Source organism: Myzus persicae, unplaced genomic scaffold, assembly GCF_001856785.1.
Source record: "Myzus persicae strain clone G006 unplaced genomic scaffold, MPER_G0061.0, whole genome shotgun sequence".
Classification (NCBI taxonomy): Eukaryota; Metazoa; Arthropoda; class Insecta; order Hemiptera; family Aphididae; genus Myzus; species Myzus persicae.
In genome coordinates this window covers 22,571-35,917 of record NW_019100576.1, presented here as the reverse complement: position 1 = coordinate 35,917, position 13,347 = coordinate 22,571, and the positions used below count along the sequence as shown (strand labels likewise).

Genomic DNA, 13,347 nt, shown 5'->3' with positions numbered 1-13,347 from the left:
TTTAAATTCATTTTTAATTATTAACATTTTACCTTTTTCACTGTACATAGTATCCATATTTAATAGATATATTAAATGACACGTAAACGCACAAATAACGACTGAAAAGTTTATTTAGTTTCGTTAACTGAAATCTTATTACATATTATCTTCATTTCTATGTGATATGATTATTGTTAAATTCAATTATTTAGTGAGATAACTGAAAATAATATTATCTTTATTTCTATATAATAGGATATTGTTAAATTCAATTATTTAGTGCGATAACTGAAATATCATCTGTATTTCTAAAAGACTTATTACAAGACAGAAATAGTATATTATCCATTAAGAAAAACCTGGGACGGAATTAGTATGTTCATTAAAAAAACCTGGGACGGAACTAGTATACCTTAAAATTCAATTTTTATATATGGGACGGAACTCGGATGCAGCCCAATGAGTGAACCAAAAACTGAACAGCCCCGCTCCCGTCGCAGACGTCACCTTATGTAGTGGTAGCAATTTTGCTGATTCGGCTTGATTAAATTTTGCATCATTGTTTTGATTTTTTATAATTTTGTTATGTATATGTACAACAGATCTGTGACCAATCGATTGATGAACAATGTTCTGTAACTTCCAATTCAGTAGATTCAGCTGCGTTTTCCTGTTGTCCGGTCAAGTATCCATTCCATTCAAATTTTGATGGAACTGCTTGATGGAATCAAATGTGTTCATCTAAATCAGGTAAGTATTTCAAATTGTTTTTCTTGTTCACATTTATGTGATGTCATTGTTAATGTGTGTGTTTATGCTAATGGTTGTATTTCATGTAAATTCAAATTGTGATGAAAGTTTCAAAATAACTGATAAATTAGTAAAATAAAATGTTTTGTTGATAATCATAGTATTTTATGATTTTATAGTAGAACCTAGATACCTAGTAGATGGGTATATTAATTATATATTATAACAGTGAAAACAATTTTGTATAATGTATGTGTTTTTATAATATTTATTTTGTTAATTTTTGTGCTTTATGCTAATATTTACTCGTAAATGTTGGTGAATTTGAAGCAGGAGCTTATAAAATGTTTATTACATGTTACTACCCACTGTGCAATTGAAGTTTTTAAACATTCTAAAAATGTTTATTTTAAGTCTTAATTATAATGTTATTGTATTATGTTAACTTTACATAATATATTTGTTATAAACAGGGTTCGGATTTTATAGCATTTGCTACTTATTATAGGATGGAGATAAAAATAGCAGAGTGGGCTATAAATTTGTTTTATATACCAGGGACTCAAAATATGAAATTTTATTTTGCTATTTTTTGCATATTTGAAGAATTTTAGAATTTTAGTGCTATTTTTAAAGTTTTGGTGCTATTTTTTGCTAATATTCTTAATTCAACGCTTTATTTTATATTTTTCATAAATCTCGTTTATATTGAATGACAAATAGTATTCATTAATGCGAGTCAATAAGAAAAATTCCCACATTTTCGTTTCATATTATGTAATAAATCTATTTTTAAATAGTCCGACGATGTCGAATCTTATCTTCTTATCTGTTATTGTTCCACATAATTGTAGATTCTATAATATACCGTCGACTGTCGTATGTATCTCAGCGTCAGTCGGTTCTCCGTATCGTTTGATTTCGTTTCATATTCGTTCATTACTCGATTGTGTATCATTTGTTTTTCTGTTTCGATATTAAACGTATAATGCCGAAAGATAAAACATCGAACTATTCGAGACTAAGACATTTTGTGTCCGAGTTTGGCGATGAGGTTTTTTCGATTGACGCAAGTATTCTGTTTTGCAAATTGTGCGAATGTAAGGTTAATAGTGACAAAAAGTTTAACGTCACTCAACATTTAAAAACGGATAAGCATTTAAAAGCCATTAAACGGGAGCAAAATAAAATTGAAAAGAAACAGCAGTTACTTACAAATATTCCACAAAAGTGTACTTTTAATATCGATCTATGCAAGACTCTTATTTCTGCAAATATACCATTAAACAAGTTATCCAATGTGAAGTTTCGACAATTTTTAGAAAAGTATACTAAAAATCATATTCCAGACGAATCAACACTGAGAAAATTGTACGTTGATGATATTTACAATGAAACAATCGAAAAAATTAGATCTCAAGTAGCTAATAATCGCATCTGGGTGAGTATCGATGAAACAACGGACGTTGAAGGACGCTTTATTGCTAATGTTATCATCGGTACTCTGGAGATTGAACATTCTGGATCCATTTTTTTACTCCACTCGGAACAATTAGAAAAAACCAATTTTTCTACCATAAGTAAAGTTTTTGACAAATCTATGAGCAAATTATGGCCAAATGGAATACACCACGACAATGTGCTATTATTTTTATCAGACGCGGCACCATATATGAAAAAAGCTGGAAAATCATTAAAAGTGTTCTACTCAAAAATGTTGCATGTCACATGTGCAGCACATGGCTTACATAGAATTGCCGAACAGGTTCGTGACCACTTTAGCACTGTTGACAAAGTAATCGCAAATTGTAAAAAAGTATTTAAGAAAGCACCTACTAGAGTCGAAATATTTAAAATAGAGGCTCCAGGTATATGTTTACCACCAGATCCCATAATTACAAGATGGGGATCATGGATTAACGCTGCCATTTATTACTGTGAAAATTTGAGCACTGTTCGCGGTGTTATTGAAAAGCTCGATGAAGATGATGCAGTGAGTATAAAAAAAACTAAAAAATACATAGTTAAACCCGGTATAGAGAGCAACCTAGCGTGTATAAAATTAAACTTCACAATTCTCGTAGAAGGAATAAATAAACTACAAACAAAAGGCCTTTCTTTAATAACAGCGTTAAAAATAATTGAGGATATCGAAGAATCGTTCAAATCATTACGGGGTGAAGCAGGTACAATTGTAAAAAATAAATTTAAAACTGTATTTGAAAATAATAATGGCTTGACATCATTAAAACGCATTTCTAAAATATTGTCGGGTGAAGAGGAAAATAGCGAATTAGACGGGGATCTTGAAGAATTGACTAGTGACGATATAGTATTTTTTAAGTATTCACCTATTACATCGGTTGATGTTGAACGTTCCTTTTCGACCTACAAGTCATTGTTGACTGATAACCGCCGGAACTTCAAATTCGAAAATTTGGCAAAGCACTTAATCATACAGTGTAACTCAGGTAAAATAAATAAAATATTATTTAATTAATAAATAATAATTACTTGAATTTTATTCTTATTTACTCAGACAATTTTGAATAGTTGCGTACAAACGATGTCATAATTCAAGGTATCAAGTTAATCAGTACACACAAATTTTTTTAAACTGTAAACGATGATTTTAGTTTTTTTATAAATAAATGATTTAATAAAGTTACCTATATGATAAATTGAATACAATTTTGATTTGTATATATTTTTATTTGTTGCTATTTTTGATGTTTTTAGGGCATATTTATAGAGCATATTTTAAGGTTTTTTTGGTCATATTATAGCGCATATTTTAGGATTTTTGGTGCTATAAAATCCGAACCCTGGTTATAAACAAACATAAATGTTTATAACACGAAATAAACATTTGAGAAATGTATGTATCTCTAATTATAGATACATCAATTAAACATAGTTATAAAACGTTAGAGGAATATTTGATAATAATAAAAATGCCACCCATTTATAATATAATATATTATATCAATATTATGTTCTTTTGATGTTGATAGCAATCCAAAAATAAACTAAATTATTATTTATACTCTGCCGTAGGTATGGGTTTTATTTTAAATTTATAAATAGCGGCTGAAAATAGTTTTATTATCATTAATTATCGTCAATATCCAGAAACACCGATAACCGTCGTCACTCACTCGTCACTTCGTCAGTCGTCCGTTTATTATTTAACTGCACGTCTCTGCTATTGCAGCAGATATAACAGTATTACAGTAATTGTGTCTATAGTGATTGTGGAAGAATAATATTCGAATTTCGCGTGATTCTCAATATTCTCATTCTTTACTTGCATAGTACGAAAATACGGCAGTAGATACATCACGTTCCATCTGGTCAACATCGTGTCATTTTTTAGATCGTATTAAGAGTTAAGACTTAAAGTTTATCATAACAACTAGAAAGGTAAGATTCATTATTGTATACATCAATACCTACTTAGTATTATATTATACCTAACTATTTTTTTTTTTATTGATCACAAAAAAACAACGGCAGCAAAGGCCATTAGTAAACTATTATTAAAGTTAAAATGTGCACTTTCTGGCCATGCTCTGTCATCCGATATTTTTATCTCTATAATATTATGTATCTACATGGCAACATATCGATACTCGATATGTAACAACATGAATATGCATTGACCATTGATTGTGTTTTAAGCTTTTATTTGGAGTGATCAAAAAATATATAATATGATTTCATAAACAACAACAATGATTGTGGTTATTTAGTTAATGATTTCCTCCCCTATTTTTCCTAACAATTAGGTATATTATGTTCAGTTACCTTCCAAAAACATTCCATTAAAAAAAATTCTTTCTGTTTTAATACACATGATATATTTTTATAATATTACATTTTTATATATTATGTATTACTTATAATTGCCAAGTAGCTTAATATATTTATCCTTTATTAAATTTCTCATTTATCGTAGGTATTGCTTATTTTAGTTATAAATAATACAATTTATTACCAGAAATGAGAAAATACATGTGATTGTTTCTATCTGATTCATCTTCCATAATTTTAGCAATAATCTATATCATTTCAGTAAATCAGAAAAATCAAGCTAGGTAACAATCAATAATCATCCATCTAAACTCAATATTATTAAAATAATGTTATAAAGAAAGTACCTACCCATTTCTTTAAGATTGGAAAAATAAATATTTAGCTATAAGAAACTTTGCTTTTTTATAATATTTGACACCTAGTTACTTCTGGTGTAGGTACGAGGTTAGGTAACCTAATCTAATCTCGTATATCCTATAGAAATATTATATATTATCCATAAATTATATAAAAAGTCCTACAAAAATGTATTCTTGTTTATTTAGTTGTACCTATTAATTGAAAAATTAAGTCTCTACAAATATTAAAAATACACATTATTATGTAGGTACATTTTATATTTTTGCCTATAACAGTAGATATTACCTACCTAATAGGTGCTTTTAATTTTTTATAAAGTTTAGTCATTATTGCAATTATACCTATTTCAGATTTCTAGTATATAATAACTTAGGTAGCCGATATTCAACTAAAAAATAAATGTATTATGTTTTTCCATTTTAGATTAAAGTTAGTTGGGTCATTGTGGTATTTGTGGATTCGAAGGATTACAGCGTAGTACCGACAAAGTGGTTAGTTCAAAATGACACAGACAATCTAGAAAATAGTAGTGTACAGTTTTGTAAATGGCCACTTGGTCGAGTAACTAGTACTGACATTCATGACGCCCTAGATCCAGAACCAACTTGGTTTGAGTATGGTGTTAAAATAGTTGGTGGCAATAAAACATATGGTATGTAAAATAAAATCTATTTAATAGTTTATAAAGTTTATATTTATTATTATTTTAATTATGTAGTCATAATGTAGTATGATTGTTGGTTATGGTATAAATATTCATACTAAATAACCTTTATGTTATATTTATAAAAATGTAAAAACTTATTTTAAAAATTAAATAAAATTAATAATTATTTTGTTTCTTTGTATTTTTTTCTAATTTAAAATTTACCAACAACTTAGATAATTTTAAAAAAGCTTGGCATACAAGAGTTGAAAAGGAATCGGAAAATGAAGAAGTTCAATTGATGACCAAACGTAAGCGTCCAATATTTGATGTATCAGATGGTAGCAGTGATGAAGGTAATTACTAATTAATATTCTCAATATATCCTAATTATTGGAGTAAGGTACCTAAAAGCTTAGAAAACTATGGGTTGTAATACGTATAACACTAACATGTTTGAAATTATTGTTGTTTACGCTGTCGAGCTCTTATGGACAGTTGACCCGACAACTCGCACCGTACAATGGTTGTTACCACTTACAATTTTAGTAAATAAAGGGAGTAATAATATAGTAGGTGAATTGTAATTAAACAACTCTGTATTGTTCGTTACAATAATAATAATGATAATAATAATAACAATACAGATTAATATATTGGTGAGGACGTCTCCTGCTAATAATAAATAAATAATAAATACACTAATATATAATATAGTACAATCGGAATAATAGGATCGTCTTATCACGGCGTCCAGGTGTTGTACTGAAACTCGTTACTGGACAGCTGACGGAGCGGCTAGTGACCTATATCCGTCGTATTTATAGACGGATCCGACGTCCGCGGTGGCAGCGAGTGACCGTGATGGCGACGGAGGGTGACGGTGTCGACGACGGCCTATGCACCGGCGGAGAGTGGCGGTGCCGAAGACGGCGACTGCAACGACGGAAGGTGGCGGGGTCGACGACAGCGTATGTGCACCTCTAATCAACCGTTTAACACACGCAATGGCCAACGGGCAAAACGAGTCGCACTCGACGAACGGCTCACAATAATACTGCCAAACCACAAAAATAATACGCTACGTGCGGCGACGGCGAACGGGTGCAACGACAGCTCGACCGAACGCGTCGTGCAAAACAAAAACGAGTGGTTTCGTACTGCTGTTGTGGGTTGTAGAGACGTCGTATGACGCGCGACACAAAAACTACGCACACCACAACAGCTTACGGCAGACTGACTCGTTGTCGCGTACACAGGTATATGACCAGCGAAAAGCCGGCTGGTGATAACGAGCAGTGCGCGACAACGACCGATACGGGCGAAGTTCTCGAACATTCTTCGTCCGCCACACGCTCACGTGGACCGGTTTCCAGGAAAAAAGGCGGCGGCTTGAACATGCTCCCCCATGGGAAGCTTAGCTTCACATTATCTTCCGACGCGTCGCGACACCGCTGATGATAAGTACCTATTATTTTACATAATTCAAAATGACAAGAAAAAAAATATGTAATACAGTAAAATTAACAATACAACAACATGAAATGTGGTCACATACCCTCAAGGAGTACATTTTTTTTATAAGTTTGATACGAGGAGTCTGGCCCCCCAACAAGAGCTCTGAGCGGAACGGTTTTAATGATCTATTTGGTCCCCTCAAGTCAAGTGCAACCACAACAACGGTCACTACGTGATTGGTAACAAAACTAACTTTACGACAGGGCGAACCATGGATCCTTGTTGTGTGCTGACGCGGACCACTCGAACTACACCATCCGAACCTGGCATGAGTTCGATGACACGCCCAAGGCGCCACGTCAAGGGTGGAGAATTGGCATCTTTAATGACCACCATGTCGCCTAATGCTAAAGAAGGTGCATCCGAAGACCATCGATGGCGGCATTGCAGCGTCTGCAGGTATTCGTCTCGCAACCGTTTCCAAAAGGACTGAACACATTGATGTAGTAGTTTCCAGCGATTAGCTATAGTTAGACGGCATATGGACCCGTTATCTTCACTCGTGGGAATTGTCAACAGGGGTTGCCCAATCAAAAAATGACCAGGAGTCAAACAATCTAAGTCTGAAGGGTCGGTAGAAGCCGGTGTCTGCGGCCGGGAATTTAAAATAGCTTCAATCCGGCAGATTATCGTGGTAAACTCTTCTAGAGTGAAAGTGTGCTCCCCCATCACTTTCACCATCAAAGATTTTGTTGATCGTACGGCAGCCTCCCATAATCCCCCGAAGTGTGGGGCACTAGGTGGATTAAAGTGCCATGTAGTTCGAACAGAGGCGGAGATCTGATCACGATTACTGACATCATTGATCAAATCCTTGAGTTGGCGAGCGGCGCCGACGAAATTGGTTCCGCAGTCTGAGTATATATCGGTGGGAACGCCGCGCCGTGCGACGAACCGATCTAGGGCCGCTAAGAACGCCTTGGTTGATAGGTCTGAAACAACTTCCAGATGAACAGCCTTGACGACGAAACACACGAAGACGGCTATATACACCTTGTATTCCCGAGACTTGCGTAAGCGGTTTTCAGTCATCTTAAGGGGGCCTGCAAAGTCAATACCGACCCGGGAGAACGGACGACACTCGGACACTCGTGATCGAGGGAGATCAGCCATTACTGGCTGAGGATGAACCGCTGCCATGCGGACACATCGTGTACATTTACTTACAACCGACCGAATAAGAGAACGCAATGACAATATCCAAAATTCTCGTCCGATGATGCTAGTTAACACGCGGTGGCCACTGTGAAATGTAGTCAGATGCCAATGACGAACTATCAGCATGGACAGGTGCGATGACTTCGGCAACAGCATCGGGAATTTCTGTCCTTCCGGCAAATCTGAGTGACGTAGGCGACCTCCTACGCAGATTATTCCGTTTGCATCGATAAATGGTCTAAGACGCGCGTATGCGCGTGAGGACACATCCAAGTTCGCTGACAGCTCCTGATGAAGAGTTAAAAATGAAAATTGTTGAGCTGAGCGTATAATTGTCAGTAAAGCGGCATCTAGTTCACTCCGAGAAAGCCAAGACTCTTGGGTTGATGGTCGTCCATTGCGACAACAAAATATAAACCTACGTAGACGAGTCACGACACGTATCATGTGGGTATAAGATGAAAATCTACTGAACCACTCACTATCTCGTTCAGCCGTGGTGAGGACTATTGGGGTAACCCTTAGTTCAGGTAATTGGTCCATGGGAACTGCATGAAAGTCAGCCGACCAGGTTTCTGTTGGAGAGTACAGGCATCGTGGTCCATCCCAATATAGTTGATGGTCAAGAAGTTCAGATGGAGCAAGTCCACAAGATGCGCAATCTGCCGGGTTATCTGATGATCCAATATGGTGCCACTGACACTTGGGCAACAATGACTGAATTTTATGCACTCTGTTAGATACAAAAATTTTAAAGGACTGATGGGGGGCTGTCAGCCAGCTCAAAACGATGGACGAATCTGACCAAGCAAATGTGTTCGTGATATCAAGACGAGCACTGAGCGTGAGCTGAATACGATGTAGCCATTTTGACAATAACACAGCGGCACATAACTCCAGTCGAGGAATAGTCGCAGTTTTTATGGGAGCCAACTTCGTCTTGGAACCTAACAGTACCACAGATACCTGCTCATTGGCGTCCTCAAGTCGAAGATATACCACAGCCGCATATCCCCTTTCCGAAGCATCACAAAATCCGCAGAGGATGCACCGACTCTGTTTACGCGTACCTATGAAGCGAGGCACCGTTAGTTTTGACAGGGTGTGCAAATCTGCCACAAAATTCTGCCATAACTCAGCTAACTCATCAGGCAAGGGTTCATCCCATGACACGTGGGACAACCATACTTTTTGCATTAGATGTTTCGCAGCAAAAATCGTCGGAGCCAGGAATCCAAGTGGGTCGAAAATCTGAGCGATTAAAGAAAGCATCCCGCGTTTTGTTTGAATGACGGATTCGAGTTGAAATGCGTAGTTGAATCTGTCTTCGCGGTGGTCCCACTGAAGCCCTAAGACCTTAACTCCGGACACGTCGTTGCCATCGAATGATGTTGATCCATTGGCACGATCTTCAGGGGCAACACAATCCAAAACTGATCTGTTATTGCTCGACCATTTTTTTAATTCAAACCCAGCACCAGCCATTATGGAAATGATGGTTGCTTGTAATGTTAACGCTTCTTCCTCCGAGTCAGCACCAGTGCATATATCGTCAACATAAGTTTGTTTGAGCAGTGCATCCTGCGCAGCCGGAAAATCCTTACAGTCCTGCTCAGCAACGGATTTGATGACACGCATGACGAGGTAATGGGCACAATTGACGCCATACGTGACAGTGTTCAGCTCGTACTCTTTGAGCTCGGCGAACGGCGAGTCACGCCAGAAGACGTGCTGGAATGGTCTGTACTCGGGATTGATCAGGATCTGTCGGTACATCTTGCACACGTCAGTTGTAAACGCATAACGGGACAAACGGAACAGTAGTAAGATATCCACAACATCTTGCTGCAACTTAGGACCCGTGAGCAGACACTTGTTCAGGGAAGCGCCAGTGAACGACGCTGCCGAAGCGTCAAAGACGACGCGGATTTTCGAATTAGGATCCGAAGCACGGTATACGGCATGATGTGGGATAAAATAACGTCCGGGAGCAGCTGCGACAGTCATATGGCCTAAGTTGATGTACTCGGACATAAATTGTACATACATGTCGCGAAGACGCGGGTCGGCATGGAGCTTGCGCTCTAAATTTTCAAAACGCTTGAGAGCTATAGCACGAGACCCATGAAATGCGTCGGAGGTCACCTCTTCACGGAATGGTAATGGAACCGTGAAACGGCCTTCGGAATCACGACAGCACTCGTTTCGAAAGATGGCCTCACATTTACCGTCATCAGTAAAGGTTTCCGGAGCCGCATCCGGCTCTTCCACATGCCAGAAACGATCCATCAGGGATTCTATCGAAGTTGTCAACGAGACAGGAATGGCATGAAAGGCTGACATGGCATTTGAGGGAACTGGCCCAATCAAGATCCACCCAAAGATCGAGCCAAACGCCACTGGATAAACATTTCCCACCTCAACACGCTTGCCGTTCAACGCAGAAGAAAAAATATCAGCACCCAACAGTAAATCTATTGGTGATGGTGTAGCGAACGATGGATCGGCTAAAGCTAAATGGGTGAATTTCTGGGCCACGATTTCCGGTAGGGGTTGACGAGGCATGTCGGACGTGATAGTCGGGAACACCCAAGCCTTCACCGAAATGATCGGTTCGTCCGCGAACCGGGGTTGGACTTGACAATTGACGATCCCTTCAGTGCTTGCAACAGGCGCACCAGATAATCCAGTTACAGGGGCCGTCCAAGGGGTTTTTCGGAGACCAAGACGTGCTACACAGCCCGTAGTAATAGCGCTAATCTGCGATGCAGAATCAATCAACGCGCGAACTGTATGTAAGATACCAGAGGAATCGCGGATATGTACCAAGGCTGTACCGAGCAATATCGAACGCGATTCGGAGAGACCGCACATTGAGGTGGCCGCAGTCGAGCCAGATTCGTTCTTCGAGCCCACAGGATCCTTCCCTTGGGGTAGTGGCTGATCTTCGTGAATTAAAACGTGGTGCTTACGGGCACATTTCGAACATTTTACCTTTGACGAGCAACGGTTCGACCAGTGCTTATCACTCAAACACAAGAAACAGACACGCTGATCACGGACCCATTGGACCCGTTGCTGGAGAGGCCAACCCTTAAACTTTGAACACGCAGATACAGCATGCGCACCACTACAGCATTTACATACGGATGGCGGAGACCCAGAGGTCACAAAGGATGATATGCCGCCGGATTTTTGAGATTTGTGCGAAGCGTTCTTTTGCACGTGCTTAATGGCTGGTTCGAGAGGTACCGAGTCTCCAACGCGTTCCAATACCGATACACGAGCCTTTAGGAATGCGAACAAGGCTGCAACCGAGGGATAATCTTCTTGACAATTGGTTTCAAAAAGAGTTCGGCAAGACAGTGGTAAACAACGGGAAGCGATCGAAAACAATATAAAATCTCCCATGTCAGGGATATTTAGTGACCTTAGAACCGATACTCCCTCGTCAAAAATGTTAATGAATTTCGTGAGACTTGCCAGCGTCTCTTCAGATGACGTAGGCGCAGCTAGAATCTTTTCAACTACAGCGCTAGCCAACATGCGAGGCTTATCGTACCGTGACTCCAAGGTAGCCCATGTAAGCTTATACGAGCTAGCTGAAACGGGAATCCCACGTACCGCATCAGCCGCGGCCCCTTTCAAACAACCGCGTAAATAGTATAATTTTGCACTGTCAGTAATGCGATCTTTCTTATGCACCATATCAATGAAATGATCACGGAAGTCCGGCCACTTATAAATATTTCCGTCGAATGTAGGTAGGGGGATCTCCGGTAAACGTACGTGAGTAGCTTCTAGTGTTTGTAAGTTCCCACAATCTGTCAGACCTATGCGTGACGTATTGCCTACTAGGTGAGATTGCAATTGTTCTGCATTATCACCCCTCTTGGAAGCTGAATCGGATCTGATACTCTGATTCAGTACAGACTCTGCCCCAACGGAAGGTGCTTGGGTTTCATAATTCCGCAAGATAGACTTAGAATAAGAGATGAGTCCACGGACCTCCACCTTGAGTGCACCAGAATATTGAATACTTAAACCCAAGTCTAATAATGAGTTTAAAAAAGCATCATCTTCGGCAACAAAGTCCACCCACAACGAGTCCAAATCATTAGAGGCGACTACTAATTGGGAATATATATTACCGTCCTCCGACGCTTGCTGTGCTAATTGATGAATATACCTAATTTCAGCCACGATTGTATCACGTCTTATTGATGCCCTCTCCTTTGCGCGCATGTCTCGGGCGTTGTCGTTAATGGGAAGCGACATAATGTGATCAACGGAAAAAATATATCACGAGGTACACCATCAATTACTAAATAATATCTACTATTACAAGTTTAAGAGCGAGCCGGTTATACAAACAATAACAGTATACCAAATACCCAAATATAATGCTAATTAAACAAACACAGGTATCTTACCCTTACCACGGTCACACCCGACCTGAGGAAAAACAAACAACCTACGGCGCTAGATAACGTCTGAAATAATGTCCAGAACCACGCTCTGCTACCAAAATGTTTACGCTGTCGAGCTCTTATGGACAGTTGACCCGACAACTCGCACCGTACAATGGTTGTTACCACTTACAATATTAGTAAATAAAGGGAGTAATAATATAGTAGGTGAATTGTAATTAAACAACTCTGTATTGTTCGTTACAATAATAATAATGATAATAATAATAACAATACAGATTAATATATTGGTGAGGACGTCTCCTGCTAATAATAAATAAATAATAAATACACAAATATATAATATAGTACAAACGGAATAATAGGATCGACTTATCACGGCGTCCAGGTGTTGTACTGAAACTCGTTACTGGACAGCTGACGGAGCGGCTAGTGACCTATATCCGTCGTATTTATAGACGGATCCGACGTCCGCGGTGGCAGCGAGTGACCGTGATGGCGACGGAGGGTGACGGTGTCGACGACGGCCTATGCACCGGCGGAGAGTGGCGGTGCCGAAGACGGCGACTGCAACGACGGAAGGTGGCGGGGTCGACGACAGCGTATGTGCACCTCTAATCAACCGTTTAACACACGCAATGGCCAACGGGCAAAACGAGTCGCACTCGACGAACGGCTCACAATAAT

At 38.7% G+C, this 13,347-nt stretch overlaps 2 protein-coding genes across 2 annotated transcripts; one reads left to right on the top strand and one right to left on the bottom strand.

Moving 5' to 3' along the window:
* Positions 1–1,492: 1,492 nt before the first annotated feature.
* On the top strand, positions 1,493–5,921 carry LOC111034067. The gene is made up of 4 exons (XM_022315100.1): positions 1,493–3,203; positions 3,286–3,320; positions 5,332–5,560; positions 5,791–5,921. The coding sequence occupies exons 1-4, from the start codon at positions 1,721–1,723 to the stop codon at positions 5,919–5,921; spliced, it is 1,878 nt and encodes a 625-aa protein (XP_022170792.1). The 5' UTR covers positions 1,493–1,720.
* Positions 5,922–7,240: 1,319 nt separating this feature from the next.
* On the bottom strand, positions 7,241–12,508 carry LOC111034059. The gene has a single exon (XM_022315090.1). The coding sequence runs from the start codon at positions 12,506–12,508 to the stop codon at positions 7,241–7,243; it is 5,268 nt and encodes a 1,755-aa protein (XP_022170782.1).
* Positions 12,509–13,347: the final 839 nt, after the last annotated feature.